The sequence below is a fragment of the Xiphophorus hellerii genome, chromosome 2 (assembly GCF_003331165.1).
Source record: "Xiphophorus hellerii strain 12219 chromosome 2, Xiphophorus_hellerii-4.1, whole genome shotgun sequence".
In the NCBI taxonomy this organism is placed as follows: domain Eukaryota; kingdom Metazoa; phylum Chordata; class Actinopteri; order Cyprinodontiformes; family Poeciliidae; genus Xiphophorus; species Xiphophorus hellerii.
The window spans coordinates 6,337,197-6,357,755 of record NC_045673.1 but is presented as its reverse complement, the minus strand read 5'-3'; the positions used below and the strand labels follow the sequence as shown (position 1 = coordinate 6,357,755).

The window sequence follows — 20,559 nt, the reverse complement described above, 5'->3', positions numbered from 1 at the left end:
ACAATATAAACATTTCATATCAGTTGATATAAATTATAATAATTATTTTTGTTTAACTTATCAAACTAAAATGAAATGAAGTAAATAAAAGGCATCAAGTACAAAAGTGCAGCAAGGTATATTCAAAAGTCAACTCCATTACAGTTTTGACTTTTTAAACTACTTTGAATAATTAATTGAGCTTTCTGTACTGTTTGATAGCTAAGATCAATTGGAATGTATTTATAATTGAATTGAGATTATATTTCTGTAAAGTGTCATGAATTGGCGTTAAATAAATAAAACTGAATTGAACTGATTTATAATTTCAGTTTCGAGATTCATATTCGTCAGCTTCTATTTTTCTATTGTAATAAAAAAAACTGTTGCTGTTTTATTTATCTATCAAGGGAGAAAAATGTATATAAGTAACCTATACAACCTGCTCCAAAAAGAAATCTGTTAGCATGGGCACTACTATACCTTCTTATGTATAGTAAGCAAAACATTTTTAGTTTATTAGTTAGTCAGTTTCCTTGTTTGTACAAAAAACTAGGAAATAATATTACTATAAATATTATTTTCTATCTACACAATACATTGTGTTGTCTCAAATATATAATATACAGTATGTATATACATTATCCATATTGTAATTAGCTTCATACGTTTTATTTATAAAAGGAGTTATTTCTTCTGCTTTCAATATGCTACTTGGAAATTGTTATTTTTATGCATTTTCTTTTTCATTTTAGTCTTAGATAACTAAAATTTTTGGCCATCTGATGATGCTATTGTAAAATATTAAATAATTTCTTAAAACCTGCCTCTTGTAAAGTCAGAAATGTCAACAATAATCAAATATGCGTGGATTTTATGGTTGATTTTTAACTCTTCTTTTTTTAGTTATATGTGTGGTTTTCATCCTTGTTTTTATAATCTGTGTTTTAAGATGAACATGCCAAGTGGAAATAAAGGTAGAAATGAGCCACTTGGCTTATGTTCATTTATATGTGTTGTCCCGTTTTTTGTTTTTGTTTAAAAGTACAATAGAAACTGAACTGAGATGTTATGATTGGAAGCTTATTTCTGCCAGTTTGATGGGAAAACAAAAACAAACGTTATCTGTTAAATAAGACATTTATAGGTTAGTTATGATGACTAACCTATAAAGATTTGCAGCTAAGTCATTATGAGGTAGCACAAGTATGAAATTCCATTATTATGAGATAGCTAAGATTAAATTATAAAATAGTATCTTATAATTATACGGTTAGTTCAGTCATAATTATCAGATACAAGTTTTGTTGTTGCGGAAACGTGCGTTCATAGTTATGTTTAGTTACTCAGTACTTAAGTAATCTTTTACAGAAGACTTTTTCACTCTTTCTTGAGTAAATTCTTGCACTTGCAATACTTGTTACTTTTACTTAAATGAAAATATGCTGAAGTGGTAATACTCTTACTCGAGTACAACTTTTACTACTCTATCCACATCTGATTATATGCATATTTATATATTTAAGAATTTATCAGTTATGATTTTGTTTTTCTTTTGTGGCTCGTTTGTAAGGTATTTGTAGAAACATATTTAACATTTTTGCGTGTCATTTCATGTCACTCGTGGCAGACCAAAACAGGTCAAGAATGAGCTCCGCTTTGCACATGCGCAGAAGGACCTTACCTATCTGCTGGCGCCTGCCGTTAGAGCCGCTTCCTCCGGATAAAATCGTACCGGTTTGTCTTGCTGGCTGCGCCGCATCATGTTCAGAACTGCCGTCCGACTGTCGGTCTCCGGTGCTCGGAGTTTAACTCGAACACAACCGAGGTGCCAAGGTATTTGTTTATCGTTTCTCTCTGAGAATTGGCTGTTTAAATGCGGCAGAGTGTGAAAGTGTAGGGGCGAAGTTCATGCGGATATCCAGTGTTTGTCAGCACACTGCGGTCCCAGCTAAGCTAGCTAACCAGCCGGCCGCTTAATAATACACTCAGTTTATTTAAAGCTTTTAACATGTTGGTCAATCGGTTAACATAAAAACGTAAAAATACATAATATGAGGCTGCTTTGTTGTGATATTATCCAAATGTTTCGCTCGCGGGTGGTTGTGTCCTTGCCATGACCCAGCTGGGACATGCTAACGTGCTAACTGTGTTAGTTCATCTGCTGAGTGAGCCGGCTGCGGACATTTCTGCACTAAAATGGACTGGCAGCGTCTTCAGCGCCTGAGAAAAGCACATCATTCTGATGCTTACGTGATATTACAGCTTATCTAATTCATTTTTCTAGGTCAGAATGATCTACAGGATATCCATTAGATTTACAGTTGATCGTACGTGTCTAATGCGTAAGTGTATCATCAGCTACGTGCAGTCCTATATCCGGACAATGGAAGTGATCCACCTGACGCGCAGCATTTGCCCTTTTTCTCCTTCACTCACTGCAAACTTTGACTCTTATGACCTTCCATGTGACAACGTTGTGTAACACTGAACACCACTGAAAGTGACGTTAGGCACTGATTGTTGTTTTGTTTTTTTTTATCACACAGCTCCTCTGGCATCAAGGTGTTACTCCCACGGGAAACAGGAGACAGATGAAGAGTTTGATGCCCGCTGGATTACATATTTCAACAAGCCTGACATCGACGCATGGGAGTTGAGAAAAGGTGGGTTTTTAATCACACCAAATCTATAAAAGACAAATAATTGTGCAGAATGGTGCTAAACTTCGGTATGAGGAAGTTGCTTCCACAAGGTTGGTTTATATTAACTGTAGGTCAACAGGGGTTTGGTCAGATTAATATTAGGCTCAGAGTCAATCAGTCTGGAATAATTCCTCATCACAACATCCATGCCATATGGATCTTCTTTACTTTTCAGACTGCATTATTTAGGTTAGTAAAGATTAGTTTGGATTGTCTCTCAGAACCTGTTTTTAGACTTAACCTCAATGAAAAGTTTTTTCATCAGCAGTGTTGTAGAGCGCAGACACAAGCTAGAATAGGAAATTATATTACTTTAGTTAGCTGGATGGACCTTTGCTGTCCTAACTGTTTTATTTTTGAAATGGTACTGTTGAGGAGAGTGCTCATCTGTCTGCGTTTTAAGTCATTTTGTACTCAAATGTAACACTTCCTACTTTTAGATTAGATGTTTCTTCCTTATGATTGTAGATGTGTAATAGCTTAGGGTCTTTTCATATAGCCTTCTTTTAACCTGCATTTGTAATTGCAGGGAAAAAATGCGCAAAATAAATATAATAAATGTCAAACTGGCATATAAACATGCAGTGGTAATCTTTCTGTTATCAGTTAAATAAAGCTTTTCAGATTTTCTCTAGTTTGCATTAAAATATATATATTTTTTACTTCCTTAAAAGATGAATGACCTTACCTTACTTTCTATCGCTCACTGACTATAAGTAGAATAAATGTAATAATTTTTGAGATTTATTCACCAACAAAGTAAATGTGAAGCAGATAAAAGCAGCACAAAACATATAAATGTATAACCCTTTCTTATTAGCTGGTCTGGATTGAATAAAACTCCGTGTACTGCTGGCAGTCAGGTTCTGTTGCTCCCAACTGTAATTCAGTGAAGAATGTAGTCTTTGGTGAATATGAAGAAACAGGAAAAAATATTTTTAGGGAACTTTACTGATTCCTGGAAACATTAAGATCAGTTTTTTAAGTTTGCTGTAATTCAAGTTGAAACTTGTGAGTTAGGAATTTTTATTGCACAGCGAGATGCAATTTTCTTTAACTGTTTCCATCCGCTTTAATGTACAGCTTTACACAATGTCGTTAAAACAAACTTTTTTTCTTTTTTTGCTTTTGGATTTGTTTTTTTGTTCGTTTGTTTTTACCGTTCCCTTTCACCCAACCAGACTGACTAGTCTCTGTTTCTGACATCAGGTGTTTCAGGCTACTTTCACAATTTAGTTAAACCTTAAAGTTAAATTTATTTCTTTTAGGCTCCACTACGCCCTTATCAACAAAATGTTCTCTCTGGTGCCTCCATTAACTGGGCTGGGGTGTAAAATACAAGTTTGTGTTTCCATAAAAGGAGCTTTTCCTCATCTGAAGATTTTTTTAAAATCCATTTGCCGTAAAGATTTGATTTAAGGTCTTTACTCTCTAAGTTGGAGGCAGAAGTGACGGTATAAGTTAACTGTTAGCTTACTGGCTATGTTTTTGAGAAATTTTTAGAAAAAATAGCATCTTTCTCTGTTCATTTGTTGGATAAAGTCCTTAATTCAAGGCTTTAAAAACAAAATTAAATCATTTTAGCTTTTTTTTGGCTGCTGTTATTTCAACAAAAACTGCTCTAGATAACAGTGAATGCTCTGAAATACAATCCTGCCTCTTGTTTTGTTTTCGGCTGATCCAACACATTTTTAAGGTGTATGCAGCTCAACCAGCCTAAATAGAACCACAATTATTTTAAACAATGTAAAACTGAATTAAGCTACATATGAAAGATGAACTTTAATTATCTTTTATCTTCATAACTCACAAAAATACTGACTGAATATTGATATTGTAACTATTAACTCAATAGTCGCTAACTTAAATCATTCTGGCCATTTTAAATGTAATCAAGTCAATGATTAATTAATAACTTGCACATAATGCAATCATATTTTTAAACCACTGATTTTGCCAATAATGTATTTATTAGTTATTGTTTTAGTATCTGCAAGCTACAACATTTTAAAATGTACAATTATGGCCCAATAAGGAAATAACATCTTTGTTTATATAGTGTAAAAATGTGTTTTGCTGGGTTTTTTCTATTGCAGGACATTTCATACCTGCTTTGAAAAGGTAAAGGTAATTTTATTTATATGGCACATTTTCAGCAACAATGCAATACAAAGTGCTTTACAGGATTTAAAAGGAAATACAAACCAAAAGAAAGAGCAAAAGAAGAAAAAGCTAATAATGTTGATCCAAAGTAAATAAACTATGCAGGGTTGGTAGATAAGTATAAGGCCTCGGGTCTAATTCCTTTTCTGGGTTGGGAGAATAGGAGTCTAAAATGTAGTTGCTAAGGTAGTTTTTCTGGATTCCAAGTTCTAAGCCCTGTTCTGGGTTGCTAAATAAGTGTAAGTAAGTATTCTCTGGACTTTCTAAGTGTGCTCTAAATTTGTAAAAGTACTGTGGAGAGTACTCCACAGTTTCTAAGTAATAATAAAAACTAAACCAACAAATATAAAATAATTTTCTATAATCTCTGTGATGAAGAAATGTGATTGTGTGGCTGCTTGTTTAGTTAGTTTGGTTTTGCCGTGGGTTCATATTCTGCTATTTCATAAAACTTTAGTAGCATAAGCAGGAATCAGGTCCAGATTAAATGCAGAAGATTTAAAATTAAATTTAGTTGCATGGGAGATTTAAAGCTGCAGTATGTAACTTTTTATAAAAGAAAATCTCTATATTTTTTTACATATTTGTTACATATTTGTTTAAACTGGCACAATATGAGAAGGATAATCTGTGAAAAGATTTAGCTCCTCTTCCTCCTCCTAATCCTAAATGCTCCCGACCAAAAACAACCAATCGCAGCCAGGAGGCTTGTCTTAGCGCTGTCACTCAACCTCATGTACTTGCTGCTAATTGTGCTAATGACAGAGAAACATGCAGTTACAAAAAAAGACATTTATCTGCCGTCGTCAGTGGTCATGCTAACTAGCCCAGCATTCACAACATGCTAAGCTAGCTGCAGCATAACGGAGAGGCAATAGACCCGCCTCCTGGTTCTGATTGGTTGTTTCTAGTCAGCGCTGAGAGAAGGCAGAGGAGCTAACTTTTTTTTTTTTTTTTACAGATTATCTGTCTTGTAGCATTCTGTCACAAAATAATGACAATTTCAACAAATACTTAAACCGAAAAATATTATAAAAGTTACATATTGCAGCTTTACCATTTTTCTTTCTATTTTTAGGTTTTGAAATACAGAAAAAACTTTTTTGTATTAGCAAAAAGTGATGGATATAATTGATATTGGAAAAAGCAAAGCAAATATTTTTCAACCTAATGACAAGAACATTAGATATAAATATGTTGTTGGTGTCATTAGGTTGTGGAGATTCAATTAAATTACTCAAAGAAAAACTGTAAAATTGCTAGAAGCTCCAGTTGTTTTTATATTTATATTTAAAATTTATTTAGAACAAATCAGAGCCTGTTGCACATCCATGGTTAAGACCCATGAGATCAAAAGTTTTGTTTACAGGAAGTCAAAAGAGGTAAGTAGAGGAAAATGCTGAGCAAAGGTACAAATTGGCTTGGGTCTGAGTATACGATAAGTCGTTCTGTGTTTCCTGCAGCTTGTAAAGTGTAAACTGTGTTTCAGGGATGAACACGTTGATCGGGTACGACCTGGTACCAGAACCAAAGATTCTTGAGGCGGCGCTGAGAGCCTGCCGCAGACTAAACGACCTGGCCAGCGCCATCCGCATCCTGGAGGCGGTGAAGGTCAGAAATTCAGAACGTCTGGGAATAATGTTAGCCAAAAATTAAAAAAAGATTTTAGTTGTAAACTAATGGAGTTTAACTTTGATTCAGGACAAAGCCGGGCCTCATAAAGACATCTACCCGTACGTGATCCAGGAGCTCAAGCCCACATTAAGCGAACTCGGCATTTCCACACCTGAAGAACTTGGACTTGATAAAATGTACGTTTATTCATTTTAATTTAAATCAAGCATTTCATCTCTTCTAAATATCCCTTCTTTTTTCCACAGATGATGTACGAGAAGATCGAGCTCTTGCATTTAAATGTTGGCCTCATCAAAACACGTCTGAATTAAATTTTGCCTTTACTGGTTTCTTTTGCTTGTAAAATATGGATGAATATTCTAATCTTCGTGTGTCGTAAACATACTGGAATTTTATCTTTTTTGTGTTTCTTGAAAGTTCAACTATCTGCCTAGCAGGATTTAAGTTCAAGTTGCTCTAGATCAAAGCATTACCAAATGATTCTCACCATCTGAATGCTTGTGAAGGTCTTGCCGCCAGGGGGCAGCAGAGTCACACGAATGTAAGGATTCATCTGACTGTATCGAGTCTGCGTTACATCTGTTCATTTCAGGGAAAATGTATTTGCGGGTTGAATAAAATTCATCAACGATGGCGTTGGTGTAATGTGATTACTATTTGGGATTTTTTTTATTTTATCAGTTAAAATATTAATTTTATTTAAGAGTGAAATATGGTTTCCAGATGTTATTCTTTACTAAATATTTGGTGGATATTTGCCAAATATATTTATTTATAAATATTATATAAACATACTGGAACTAAATCTATTTATATATTTCAGATATATAAAATAAAAACATGGTTTTATATATTTTCATAAAATACATGAACATATTTTATATCTTTACCCTTATTTTGACTGACTTGCCTCATAGCAGATTATTTTGTTTTGTGAAAGCTCATTAAGCATTTTAGGTTTTAAGTTGCTGACAATTCTGCTGCATATCAATCCATAATTAAGAATATCGTTTATTCATGTACAAAAATGTAATTGGAACTCATACAAACTTCACTATATAATAGTCCTATAAAATTGTTTTAAAAAGTTCATACATTGACAATTTTTCTAGTTTTCTGAAATCTAGCCTTTTTTTTTTTTATTTACAAAGAAAATTTTTTTTAAATATATATTTTTGTATTGGGATGTATGATAATTGAAAAGATTTGGCCATTTTCAGTGGTTCCATTAGATCTGATTACAGTTGTTCAGCCTGAGTCGAATAGTAAACCAACAAGATTTGTAGAAATGAACCCTGAGTAGGTAAATATTTTATACTCAAATGTGCAGATTGGTGTAGAAATTAGTCTTGAAAACCAATTAAATTTGGTGTTTTTTGTTTATTTTTTTCCCCTTTTTTGTCCCTTTTTGCATTTATTGCTTGTAGTTTCCTTCACATGCATGAAAGGTTTGCTGTACTGCTGCAGAGTTATGTTCATATCCTGTAATCAATCAGGTCATGTCAACTGCCTCTGCCTTGGGCTTTATTTAGAATGGGGCGGGGCAACTATGACCACAGATTACCACCCACAGGGTTATCACTTGGAGTAAGAATAGAAGCTCTTCAAATAAAGTTCTGGTTCATTCTTTCAATGCCCTGTGGAAAATATTCATACTGCTGAGTTTTTTTTCTCAAATATCAGATTAACTTAAAGTGGTGCAAAATTGTGAAGTGTATCATTTTTAAAAGTCTTTCCAAATGCAAATAAGTAAAGTGTGTTGTGCGCAAGTATTCAGCTCCCCTTAAAAGTCAGTTTATTGGTAAATTAGGACCACCTGTGTGTAATCCGATTAGTTTTTCTGTGAATGCTTCAGAGAACAAACATCATGAAGACCAAGGAACACAGCAGGCAGGTCAGAGATGGAATCGTGGAAAAGTTTAAAGCCGGGTTTGGTTGTAAAATAATATCCAGAGCTTTGACGATCTGAGCACCGTCCAGTCCATGTCAGGAAACGGAAAAGGTTTGGCAGAACCTACCAAGACACGGCCGTCCTAAAGCTGTAGCCCAGAGGAGGCCTGAGCTGAGCAGAGTCGCTGCCAAGGCACCGCTGGTGACTCTGGAGGAGCTGCAGGTGTCAAAACTCGGGTAGAAGAATCTGATAAAATCTGGCTAGAATAAAATCAGAAAAAAATCCTGTTTGTCATATTTGGTGGCAGAAAATGTGAAGTATGGTGGTGGCAGCATTATGCTGCGGTGATGCATGTTCTTTTTTTTTTTTCAAATTCACAGATTCTCTGCTTTCAATCTTACTTTAATATTTTACCCAGAGAACCCAAAAATTGTACTCAACTCAATAAGAGTAGCACTACTTCAACAACAGATTTTTACTCAAGTATAAGTGAAAAGCATTTGCTAAAAAGTATCAAGTACTGAGTCATCAGACGGGTTAAAATGTAAAGTTAAGTGAAATTTCTGGTATTTTAAGGATGAAAATGATAATAAGTCATATAAGTAACAATAAAATAACAATCAAGCAAAAGAAAACATTTTCTCTCAATATAAAACTTTACAAAAACTGCACGTGTGTGTCTGAACTTTTGGTTAAAACATGTTTGTTTTTCATCCAGTGGATAGAAAATCTAGAAATTTTATTCAAGTAAAAGTAAAAAGTACAGTTGGAGGAAGAGGGAGACGAGAGAAAAATGAGTATCGAGTAATAAAAATACTCTTGAAAGTACATATTTTTAAAAGTTACTCCACTAAATGTAATCGAGTAAATGTAATTTATTACTCAACTCTAATTTTTCCCATTATTAGTCGCAGAGTCTATTTATAGATGAGTAAACCTAAAGGTGTTTCTGCTGAACCACATTTTATTTATTATATTTTTAAAAAAGTAATATATATTTGGTTTATCCTCCAAAATCAAACCGAAATGCACGCAAATGTTACGTAAACAATGGGGTGCTTGATTGGCTGGAACCGCGGGGTGTTTAGTAACAACTGGAGAAAACGGAGCGTTTAGTTTAGATTTAAATGTAAAATGTTTCCACCTTTTTTTTAAAATGCTGTTTTCCTCTCGTTATCTCACTGAATAATAATCAGAGGGTTGTGCATCGAGTGGGAGTTTTCTGGTGGAGAGGTTGGGAAGTTTATCATCGCTCCTCCAAGGAGAGGAAAGGAAGAGAGAGAAAAAAAAAAAAACACTTGAGGATTTTTTACGCACGGGGCGGGCCTTTCATTCACCCGGGCTGTGGGTGAGGGGGTCACCTAGTCAGAGACAATCAAAATGTTTGAGTTTCCATGCGCAGTGACCAGGGAGGTAACACTGCGCGTTATTTACCCCTCCTCCAGCTCCGACCGCTCCGGCCTCCCACACCAACCCAGGCTTTTAAAGTCACCCCCGGTCCAAAAGAGCAAAACAAAACAAAAACCAAGAAAACGCATTCCTAAAGGACAGCGCTGCTGATGAGATGTGACTTAATTCTGCCGGGAGGAACAAAACAAAACAAACCTGTTGGCGACGATGAATTACTCCAAGGCGCAAATGGTGAGTGTCGACGCTCCCACTCGTGTTTGTTACAGTAACAAAGCAACTGTGGGCTGATGAAGACATTACAGGGAGCAGATTTACCGAGAGGTTGTCTCTGAAATGCAGGATAATCCAGCTGCTCGGTTCGCGGAGGAAAATTAAACGCGCCGTTTGTAACAGAAACACGGCGCCGGGTAAGATGGTTCATGATTTAGCCGCTGTTTAGCAAAGCGAGACGTTTATCATGCCGAAGACTGAATGAATGCATGAATTCATGTAAATGAATGACTGTCTGTTTTTATTTATAAGCTGATAAAACTTCAAATTGACTTTAGATTTGCAATAAACCTCCCCCGATGACTTTGATATTTTAGTTGTTTTAAAGTTTTATCTGTTCATTCACCCTCTAGAAATGACCCGATCATTATTTTCCAGACCGATACCGATTGTATTTTATTTTAAGGTTCACTTTATTTACTTCTCAAGGCTTTTTATAGAAAAATAATAAAAATTTAATCATATGTATTCAACTTGGTTCTAGGTATCAAACACTATTAAGTATGCGCTATTAATTTTTATGAAGAAAGTTTCTACATAAGGAAACCCTAAAGATTGCGTCGATATGCCCGGTTTACTCTATTTGTTTTTTTTTTGTTGTTTTTTTTTTGTTTTTTTACAAAAACTAAAACAAGCACAAGCTCATTTATTTGCACAAATGTTTGTTTTAATTAATAAAAATCTAATTTCTGGGTGTTATATTGGATGATAAATGTTTCTGGAAACCTGCAAAGTAAATCAAAACCAGCTAAAAGTGTTGCTGTTATGAGAAGAATAAGATTTTCCTCTGGATTACAAAACTGTCTATTTTATATAATTGATTAAATGATAAGCTCAATGTAATTCATTAATTATTATGGGTACCATCCATCCATCCATCCATCCATCCATCCATCCATCCATCCATCTTCTTCCGCTTATCCGAGGTCGGGTCGCGGGGGTAGCAGCTTCAGAAGGGAGGCCCAGACTTCCCTCTCCCCGGCCACTTCTTCTAGCTCCTCCGGGGGAATCCCGAGGCGTTCCCAGGCCAGCCGAGAGACATAGTCCCTCCAGCGTGTCCTGGGTCTTCCCCGGGGCCTCCTCCCGGTGGGACGTGCCCGGAACGCCTCACCAGGGAGGCGTCCAGGAGGCATCCTGACCAGATGCCCGAGCCACCTCAACTGGCTCCTCTCGATGTGAAGGAGCAGCGGCTCTACTCTGAGTCCCTCCCGGATGACTGAGCTTCTCACCCTATCTCTAAGGGAGAGCCCAGCCACCCTACGGAGAAAACCCATTTCGGCCGCTTGTATCCGCGATCTCGTTCTTTCGGTCATGACCCAAAGCTCATGACCATAGATGAGGGTGGGAACGTAGATCGACCGGTAAATCGAGAGCTTCGCTTTTTGGCTCAGCTCTCTCTTCACCACGACGGACCGGTACAGCGCCCGCTTGACAGCAGACGCTGCGCCAATCCGCCTGTCGATCTCCCGCTCCCTTCTTCCCCCATTCGTGAACAAGATCCCGAGATACTTAAACTCCTCCACTTGGGGCAGGACACCCCCCCTGACCCGGAAAAGGCACTCTACCCTTTTCCGGCTCAAGACCATGGCCTCGGATTTGGAGGCACTGATCCCCATCCCGGCCGCTTCACACTCGGCTGCGAACTGCTCCAGTGAGAGCTGCAGATCACGATCTGATGAAGCCAGAAGGACCACATCGTCTGCAAAAAGCAGAGATGAGATCCTAAGGCCACCAAATCGGATCCCCTCAACACCTTGGCTGCGCCTAGAAATTCTGTCCATGAAAGTGATGAACAGAATCGGTGACAAAGGGCAGCCCTGGCGGAGTCCAACTCTCACCGGAAACGAGCCCGACTTACTGCCGGCAATGCGGACCAGACTCTGACACCGGTCATACAGGGACCTGACAGCCCGTATCAAAGGGCCCGGTACCCCATACTCCCGGAGAACCCCCCACAGGGCTCCCCGAGGGACACGGTCGAACGCCTTCTCCAAGTCCACAAAACACATGTAGACTGGTTGGGCGAACTCCCATGCACCCTCCAGGACCCTGCCGAGGGTGTAGAGCTGGTCCAGTGTTCCACGACCAGGACGAAAACCACACTGCTCTTCCTGAATCCGAGGTTCGACTATCCGACGGACCCTCCTCTCCAGGACCCCTGAATAGACCTTGCCAGGGAGGCTTAAGAGTGTGACCCCTCTATAATTGGAGCACACCCTCCGGTCCCCCTTTTTGAACAGGGGGACCACCACCCCAGTCTGCCAATCCAGGGGAACTGCCCCCGATGTCCATGCGACATTGCAGAGTCGCGTCAACCAACACAACCCTACAACATCCAGAGCCTTAAGGACGGGTGGTGGGCCCTCCCATGGGCCCACCACCCGTGGGAGGGGCCAAAGGGGTCGGGTGCAGTGTGGGATGGGTGGCAGCGGAGGGAGGGGACCCTGGCGGTCCGATCCTCGGTTTCAGAAACTGGCTCTTGGGACGTGGAATGTCACCTCTCTGGTGGGGAAGGAGCCGGAGCTAGTGCGTGAGGTCGAGAGGTTCCGGCTAGAAATAGTCGGTCTCACCTCGACGCACGGCTCTGGTTCTGGAACCAGTCTCCTTGAGAGGGGCTGGACATACTTCCACTCTGGAGTTGCCCAAGGTGAGAGGCGTCGGGCAGGAGTGGGCATACTTGTTGCTCCCCATCTCGGCGCCTGTACGTTGGGGTTTACCCCGGTGAACGAGAGGGTAGCATCCCTCCGCCTACGGGTGGGGGGACGGGTTCTGACTGTCGTTTGTGCTTACGGGCCGAACGACAGTTCAGATTACCCACCCTTTTTGGAGTCCTTAGAGGGGGTACTGGAGAGTGCTCCTCCTGGGGACTCCCTTGTTCTGCTGGGGGACTTCAACGCTCACGTGGGCAATGACAGTGAGACCTGGAGGGGCGTGGTTGGGAGGAACGGCCCGCCCGACCTGAACTCGAGCGGTGTTCTGTTGCTGGACTTCTGTGCTCGCCATGGATTGTCCATAACGAACACCATGTTCAAGCATAAGGGTGTCCATATGTGCACTTGGCACCAGGACACCCTAGGCCGCAGTTCGATGATCGACTTTGTCATCGTTTCATCGGATCTGCGGCCGTATGTCTTGGACACTCGGGTGAAGAGAGGTGCGGAGCTGTCCACTGACCACTACCTGGTGGTGAGTTGGCTCCGGTGGTGGGGGCGAAAGCCGGTCAGACCTGGCAGGCCCAAACGTGTTGTGAGGGTCTGCTGGGAACGTCTGGCGGAATCCCCTGTGAGACGGAGCTTTAACTCCCATCTCCGGCAAAACTTCGAACACGTCCCGGGGGAGGTGGGGGACATGGAGTCTGAGTGGACCGTGTTCCGTGCCTCCATTGTCGAGGCGGCCGATCGGAGCTGTGGCCGCAAGGTTGTCGGTGCCTGTCGCGGCGGCAACCCTCGAACCCGCTGGTGGACACCTTCGGTGAGGGATGCCGTCAGGCTGAAGAAGGAGTCCTATCGGGCCTTTTTGGCCTGTGGGACTCCGGAAGCAGCTGATGGGTACCGGCGGGCGAAGCGGCATGCGGCTCGGGCGGTTGCTGAGGCAAAAACTCGGGCGTGGGAGGAGTTTGGAGAGGCCATGGAGAAAGACTATTATGGGTACATTGATGTATTTTGGGAGATCGGCTTCTACTTATTTATGAAGCTGATCTTATCCACCGATCTTATTTACCTCATCAAAGATCTAAAAATCAGCCGCTGTCCTGTTTTGCTTTTAGAGACGGTTGACTGACCGGCCCACCAGGTCATCTGCACGTTTTCACTTTACAATAGTCGCCCCACTCTTACCAACTCAGCAACTTCCTTCCTATGTTTAGCAACATTTCAGATAATAAAATCAGTCAAAATTTGAATTGGAAGGTCAGGCCTTTAAAGATCGGCAATCGGTACACCCGTATTAATTATTCCTAAAAAACAAACGAACAAATAAGCCTTGTCCCAATCACCAATCAGAGCCAATAAGGAAAAAAAACTTTACGATTCTGATTCTGGGTTTGCCCCAGTGTATTGTAAGCCTGGTGGGCCACCAGGCTTTACTTGTGCCCCCACCAGGCTTAGCATTGCTTATTTCTTTAAGTCTTTTTAAAAAGTCTGCATTTTTTAAGACTTTATAGTTGGTGTTCAGGTATTAATATTCCAATCATTTCAATACCACATAAGTATCAAGTGATATTTTCAAATTTCCTGCCAACTTTAAAAAATTTTTAACTCAAAAACACGACAGGCTGCTGGATGAACGACGGGCCGCCATCAGGCGTTTTCTGGGGAAACCTTATGATATTTAGCCAACCGATTGGTGCATCAGGTTTCTTAGCTTCTGATAATTTTGTGCTTTTTGTTTGTTTGTTTTCATCCACAGTCGAACCTTTCTGACGAGGGGAGTCTGCAGCAGTCCGTTCCTGGAGGCGTGAAGCTAGAGGCGGTGATGGAGCAGCTGCAGAGGCACCCAGGAGCCAAACTGGAGATGAACCTGCAGGAGAAACATTTCCTTCAAGCTCAGTTCCTCTTGGCCCATCAGGCCGTGGCGGCCCGAGGGCCCGGCGGCTCCAGGTCGGACCCGCTGCTGTGTGGGGAACCGGACGGACCGATCCACCAAACCGTCCTGAACCAGACAGAGCCGAAGCAGGAGAGCGCAGATGGAGAACAGCGGGAAATGCTGGAGCCTAAAGAGGGGGATGAGTTGGAGGGAGAGGGAGACGAGAGGAAAATGAGTTTCCAACATGTTTCCCACTTCCAGCCGTATTCCACGTCTCTGCCGTCTGGCGCGGAGCAAAAGTCTGAGCCTTCGCCTTCAGCAGTGAAAGAGGAGCAGGAGGAGAAGAACCTGCTGCCTCCTGCGGGTCAGAGCAGCTTCACGTCGCCCAACAGCCTCGCTGACTGGGGATACGATGAGCTCTTCAAACTGGTAGGCTGCACTCGATTCCAGAGTTAACGACAGTGTTCATATTTTCTACTGGTGCAGATGTCTGTTTGTCCTAAAAAAAGGTTTCATGAATGTTTTAACCTCTTTAAAGTCAAAACAAACATCTGCAGATTTTGTTTGGGCTGAAATTATTAACTGAGTTTGATGCAAGCAGGTTTAAAAAAATGCCAAGAACAACAATCTTTCAGCAAAAAAAAAACTAACAACAAAAACTAGTCAATAATTATTTCACTTCATGAAAATATATTTTCGCATGTTAAAAGTGAAAAAACCTGCCATTGGAACTTGGACTTTTTCATTAATATTAAGGAACTATTGACATTAAAACGAGCTCCTACATCTGGATAAATTTACTTATGAGTTTGTTTTGTTTTATTTCTAACACTAGGATATTTGCACTAGAAACTAGACCAAAAATACTTGGTTATATTTAGTGTTTTTGCCAGTGAAAAATGAGAGCAGAGGTGATTTTCGCTACTGTATTGATGTGTTTATGGAAATCATGAATCCAAAGCTTAGTGCTGACGATGGTGATGGTTCCCAGATGTTTTTTAAGAAAAAGGTTTCCTTGCTGTGAATCGTTCCTGATTGGTTGTTCTCTACGGATTTCCCTTGAAAAGCCTCATGTCAATATAACACATTATGATTAATGAGGCCAGCGGGTGGAGGGACAGCTAAGGCTGGTGACTCTCAGCATGAAAACAGCTACTTCTGTTTTCCTTTCTTCTGTTTCCAAGGATTTATTCACAAATTGTTCTGTTTTGATCCTGTTTTCCTTCAGTTTTCACATTTTTAATATGTTTAAAACAGCTGGAATCCTATCAATGCTTCAGCATTTAATTACTAGAAATGCATTGATCAGGTTTCTTTCAGTTGATACCGATTTCTGATTTTCTTTCAAGTTTGAGCTCATAATTTCAATGCAATTGTTTTTAACTGCAAGAAATAAGACGAGATATAAGTCCATAACCTGCAATGTTCTTCAAACCCCAAAGTATTGTATATTGAAATAGATGTTGATGCGTTTTATGGTCTGAAACATGGTGGGAAGTCTGAGTTTTGATGCTTTTAATGAACAATTTAGTATTTAACCAGCTGCCTTTTTGCTGCTGAGGATAAAAATGGCCAATTCTAGTCTCTGTTTGTTAAAATAAGTTCAGAAAAAATCATTTTCAGGTATGAAAACTGATTAATAACACACTTTTTAGTGCCGGCTGTCAAGATTTTCAAAAAACATCATGTGGAATAAACATACTTCCTACTCGGTTTGCACCTTTACATCCACAGTTTTTCCTCTTCAATTTCATACATGTAAACATCTTTTGGCTTAAACAGTTTCATTTATTTATTAGAGATCTTCATGAATTATTGAGATGAACTGTTTAAAAACAAACCTCAAATCAGAAAAATATTTTTCATTGTATTTTTTTCTGAAAACTTTGTGTTGAATAGAATTTTCATTTATTTGTTGCTCTTTTATGGAATATAATTGACTAAACCTCCAAAATAACCCCAAGCAAACATCTACTGGTAAATATTATTTATGAGTTGCATTACCACAGTTTCAGACGTTAGATCATCGGTTATCAGTAAACATAACCGGATGTACATTCATATATGCTAGATATTTACAAATGTGTGCATAAAAGGACCCAAACTACAAAGAAACTAATTTTGATGCAGACGTTCATCACCAGATGTTTGTATCAGCTAAATTCCCCTGAATTGGCTCTGATTGGTGCTATTTGTTTCTATATTATTCATAAAATTATAAAGGATGATTCACTTTGCTGCATTTTAATTTAGTTTGATTATATTGAGATAAAGATGAGGAGAAATGGACTGGTGAACTAACCAGGTTGTGCGCTGCCTCTTACGTCATAACTCATGCTTTGATGTATAGTAGGAGATAATCTTGAAACCCTTTTATTTTTGTGAGAGTATTAAAGCTTATGGGAACATTTTCTGTGTTTTAAAAACACTGGGGAAAAAAGTCTGAAATGGTCAAAATCAAAATGAGCAATTCAGACCTCGAAGAAAACCAGAGATTGACATCAACTCAGAGTTGCCTCACATCTGTAGTATGAAAAAGAGCCGTATTGTAGTAATAATTGCTGATAGTTTCTGAGAAACCTGCAGTGAAACCACATGGTTCATTAAATAGTTGGATGATCTTGACTTGCTGAAGCAGATTAAAGGGTAAACTTTTCGTTTATGTCCATCTGGACTGGTGAATCATTTTAATCAGGCTTATTAAAAGAGTGACATTAGATTTTTACTGTTTGTATTAATTTGTATCATCCATAAATGAAGATAAATTCATTAATAATATATTACAATACACACATAATCAATATCGATAATATATCTGACAAAATGTTTAATAATTCACTGAACTGCGATGCAGAACCGCACTGCATTCTGGGGGATTTAGGCAGAGGAAATACTTTAGCCACTTAACTTCTCACAGCTAGCTGGGATCAACTGACTCACTCACTCTTTGGTTACCTAGCAACTCACACATTCTGTGGTTACCTAGCAACAAACTGCTGAGTAACTAACTGCCACAGCAGCAGTTTAAAGTTAAAAATAAGAAGCAACAATATGGAGTGAAAACCGGTTAAAACAGGAAAGGTTACATCATTTGACTGTATTCCTTATATTTAAAACAAAAAACTAGTCAATAATTATCAATATCGACTGATATGAGACACTTATGTTGTGATACATTTGTCAGCCCCAATTCCTACTTTCAGCACCATTCATTACCCAACATAAGACGTAAATTAAAATACTTAACCTGACATTGCTAAATGATGTCTCTGACAGAGCAAATTAAACAGTTTTCTGACCTGCATGCTGAATGCTATCAGGGCTCCCAGGCCAGCATGTGTGAAAGCTCTGAGCAATTAACCACAAGCTCTTTGTTAATAGACCTGCAGTTGGTCTCACTGGCTCATCAATAAGTTGGGGGTTGGTTATTTTGGAAAGGAACGAGATGTTTATCTACCTTCAATGGGTTTTTGCTGGAACGGTCAGCGTCCTTTATTAGAAATTCCAAGTTGAGGCTATTGGCAGAGTCAACAGTGTGTGTGTGTGTGTGTGTGTGTGTGGGTGGGTGGGTGGGTGTGTGTGTGTGTGTGTGTGTGTGTGTGTGCGTGGGTGTGTGTGTGTGTGTGTGTGTGCGTTTGTTTGTAATACCTTGTGAGGACCATTTTCCTGACATACTACGTTGTGGGGACCCACTGCTCCTTGTGGGGACCGAAGCGTGGTCCCCACAAGGAGAAATGCTGTATTTGTGTCAGGGGTTAGATTTAGGACTAAGGTGCGAATTGAGTTTTGGATAGGGTTGGGGTTAGGTATGTAATGGTTGGGGTAAGGGTAAGGTCAATGGAAAGTCCCAACAAAGATAGCCACACAAACGTGCGTGTGTGTGAGTGACGTGTTTTAACTCCTGAAAACAGAAACAAATTCTTTGAGGGTCTATTAAGCACATCCCCTTCTTCAGGATGTGTGTAGAAAACACAGTTAAAGTACAAACAGTCAAGAGGCGATGTGTATTTTACCAAGCAGTTGATTGTTAATAAAAACATGGCTGTACTAAAGTAAGACCAAATGCTTAATGTTGATTGCTCAAAGTAACATATTAATAAAATGGTTGGCTAAATGATTACCTGGATTAAATGGATGATGGAGTTCAAATGGCTGTTGTGATAGGAAAAAGCTTTGACGCACTCAAGTGGAAGTAATGATTAAATAAGGAAGATGTCTGACCTTTACCTCTTTATCTTGTAGTTTTTCAAATGCATTCAACTATGTTAAAAAAAAAGTTTTAACGCTATCTCAAGCATTTCCTGCACACTTGGGAATTAAATGGTCTCCAATGTTTCCAATTTTTAATCAGTTGAGTTTTAAATTCAAAACCACTTTATTGATCCCAAAGAGAAATTTAATGTTGTAGCTCATATTAATTAAAATTTTATTTTGAAAGTAATTGTAGATAGTGATTGCTGTGGACAGGAAATATCTCTTGTGTTACAGTGAATTTGAAGAAACCTCTCACTGAAGAGAATAGTAAAAAAAAATGTGATTGGAATATTAATATCTAGTTTTGAGAAAGTATGAAATATTGGAAAAAAATCTATCGGTTATTGATGACAATGTGCCTGATCCATAAACGCAGATCTATTCAGTCTAATTCTATGCTTTGCACTCTGAGCGAAGTCGTGCTTTATTATTTATTTTACATTATATTTATAATTCCTTATTGCACCTGTTTTGGTGCAGCTTATTTTTTACATGAACAATTTAGTCAATCTATTGTTTTTGTCAGTTTCAGTTTTTTTTATTTATTTTATATTTTATTTTTCTTCATATGGCAATAGTAGCTCAGTCTTTTCACATATTATCTGTCTCATAACAAACTGTCACAACATAATGACAGTTTAAACAAATATGTTTTTGTGAAAGATACATTCTGCCCCTCTTATTTTTTATTTTTTAAATGGAGCTCATTTCATTTGATTGAGAATCAACACAAACAGCTTTACTGCCATATTCAGGAAGTAGCTGACTGACTCAATCCAGCAGGATAAATCCAGATGTAGGATAAACTTAGAAAAAATTAGGATAAACCAAACCTTAAAAAAACAACAAAAATCAGGATCTTCAAGGTACACTTCAAAAACATAAAATCCTACCAAGTATTTTGGTCTATTTTCTAGTTCAAATATCTTAGTTTTAGTCTTATTCCAAATGTAACTTACAAGTAACTTTTTAGCGAGATATGTGAGCTCGTTTTATAGTATAAAAGTACTGGCTCCGCTGGCAGATTATTTCATTTATAAAATGGGAAAAAATGTCTTCTTATAAGTAAAAAAAATTTACCAGTGGAACTAGTACTTTTTTAAGTCAGTATTTTTACTCAAAACAAGCTCCAGTATCTTGAGTATCTTGCTGAAAAGCTACCTGTAGGTTAGTTTTGTCTTATTTCAAGTGTACAAAGATTTCTTCACTAGAAACTGGACAAAAATACTTGATAAGACTTTGTGTTTTTGCAGTGTAAGTTTTGCAGGGGAGTTTTGCTGCATTTCAGTCAGAAAAATCAAACCATAACAACAAAATCTGGCCACCATGCAGTAAGAAATCAGCATTTCTGTGGCAATAAGTTGGAGATTTTTTTGTAGATGCTTTGTTGGTGTGACTTATAATGACCCGGCCAAAAATAACACTATAAAATGTATAATATTGACTCTCTTTTGACCTTCAAAGCACAACTCAAAACTCATCTGTTCAAGTTAGCCTTCTCACTTTAATTGTGTAGTTATTTTGTGGTTTTGTGTCTTGTAGCCATTTCTTTACTGTTTAATTTGTGTTTTTTATGTTGTAAAGTGTCCTTGGGTGTTTTGAAAGATGCTGTCAAATAAAATCCATTATTATTGTTATTATTTTTATAAAACTGAGGCTCTCTGTGTGTCTTCCGGTGGCTTAATCAGGTGCTTTACAGCTGAAGGACATCACTTTTACAACTGTATA

At 38.7% G+C, this 20,559-nt stretch overlaps 2 protein-coding genes across 3 annotated transcripts in view; both read left to right on the top strand.

Moving 5' to 3' along the window:
• The first annotated feature begins 1,636 nt into the window (after positions 1-1,636).
• cox5aa (cytochrome c oxidase subunit 5Aa) lies at positions 1,637-7,132 on the top strand. The gene is made up of 5 exons (XM_032550138.1): positions 1,637-1,815; positions 2,529-2,645; positions 6,337-6,458; positions 6,549-6,658; positions 6,728-7,132. Exons 1-5 carry the CDS (start codon positions 1,743-1,745, stop codon positions 6,729-6,731), a joined length of 426 nt encoding a protein of 141 aa, XP_032406029.1. The 5' UTR covers positions 1,637-1,742; the 3' UTR covers positions 6,732-7,132.
• Positions 7,133-9,690: 2,558 nt separating this feature from the next.
• Positions 9,691-20,559, top strand: part of LOC116729108 (AT-rich interactive domain-containing protein 3B-like) — a 28,519-nt gene continuing 17,650 nt past the window's right edge. Inside the window, exons 1-2 of one of the 2 annotated variants that reach the window (XM_032577453.1) lie at positions 9,691-10,014; positions 14,461-15,006. In XM_032577453.1, the coding sequence (XP_032433344.1) occupies positions 9,991-10,014; positions 14,461-15,006 (570 nt within the window). In that variant the 5' untranslated portion in view covers positions 9,691-9,990. The other variant, XM_032577462.1, reaches the window with a different exon arrangement.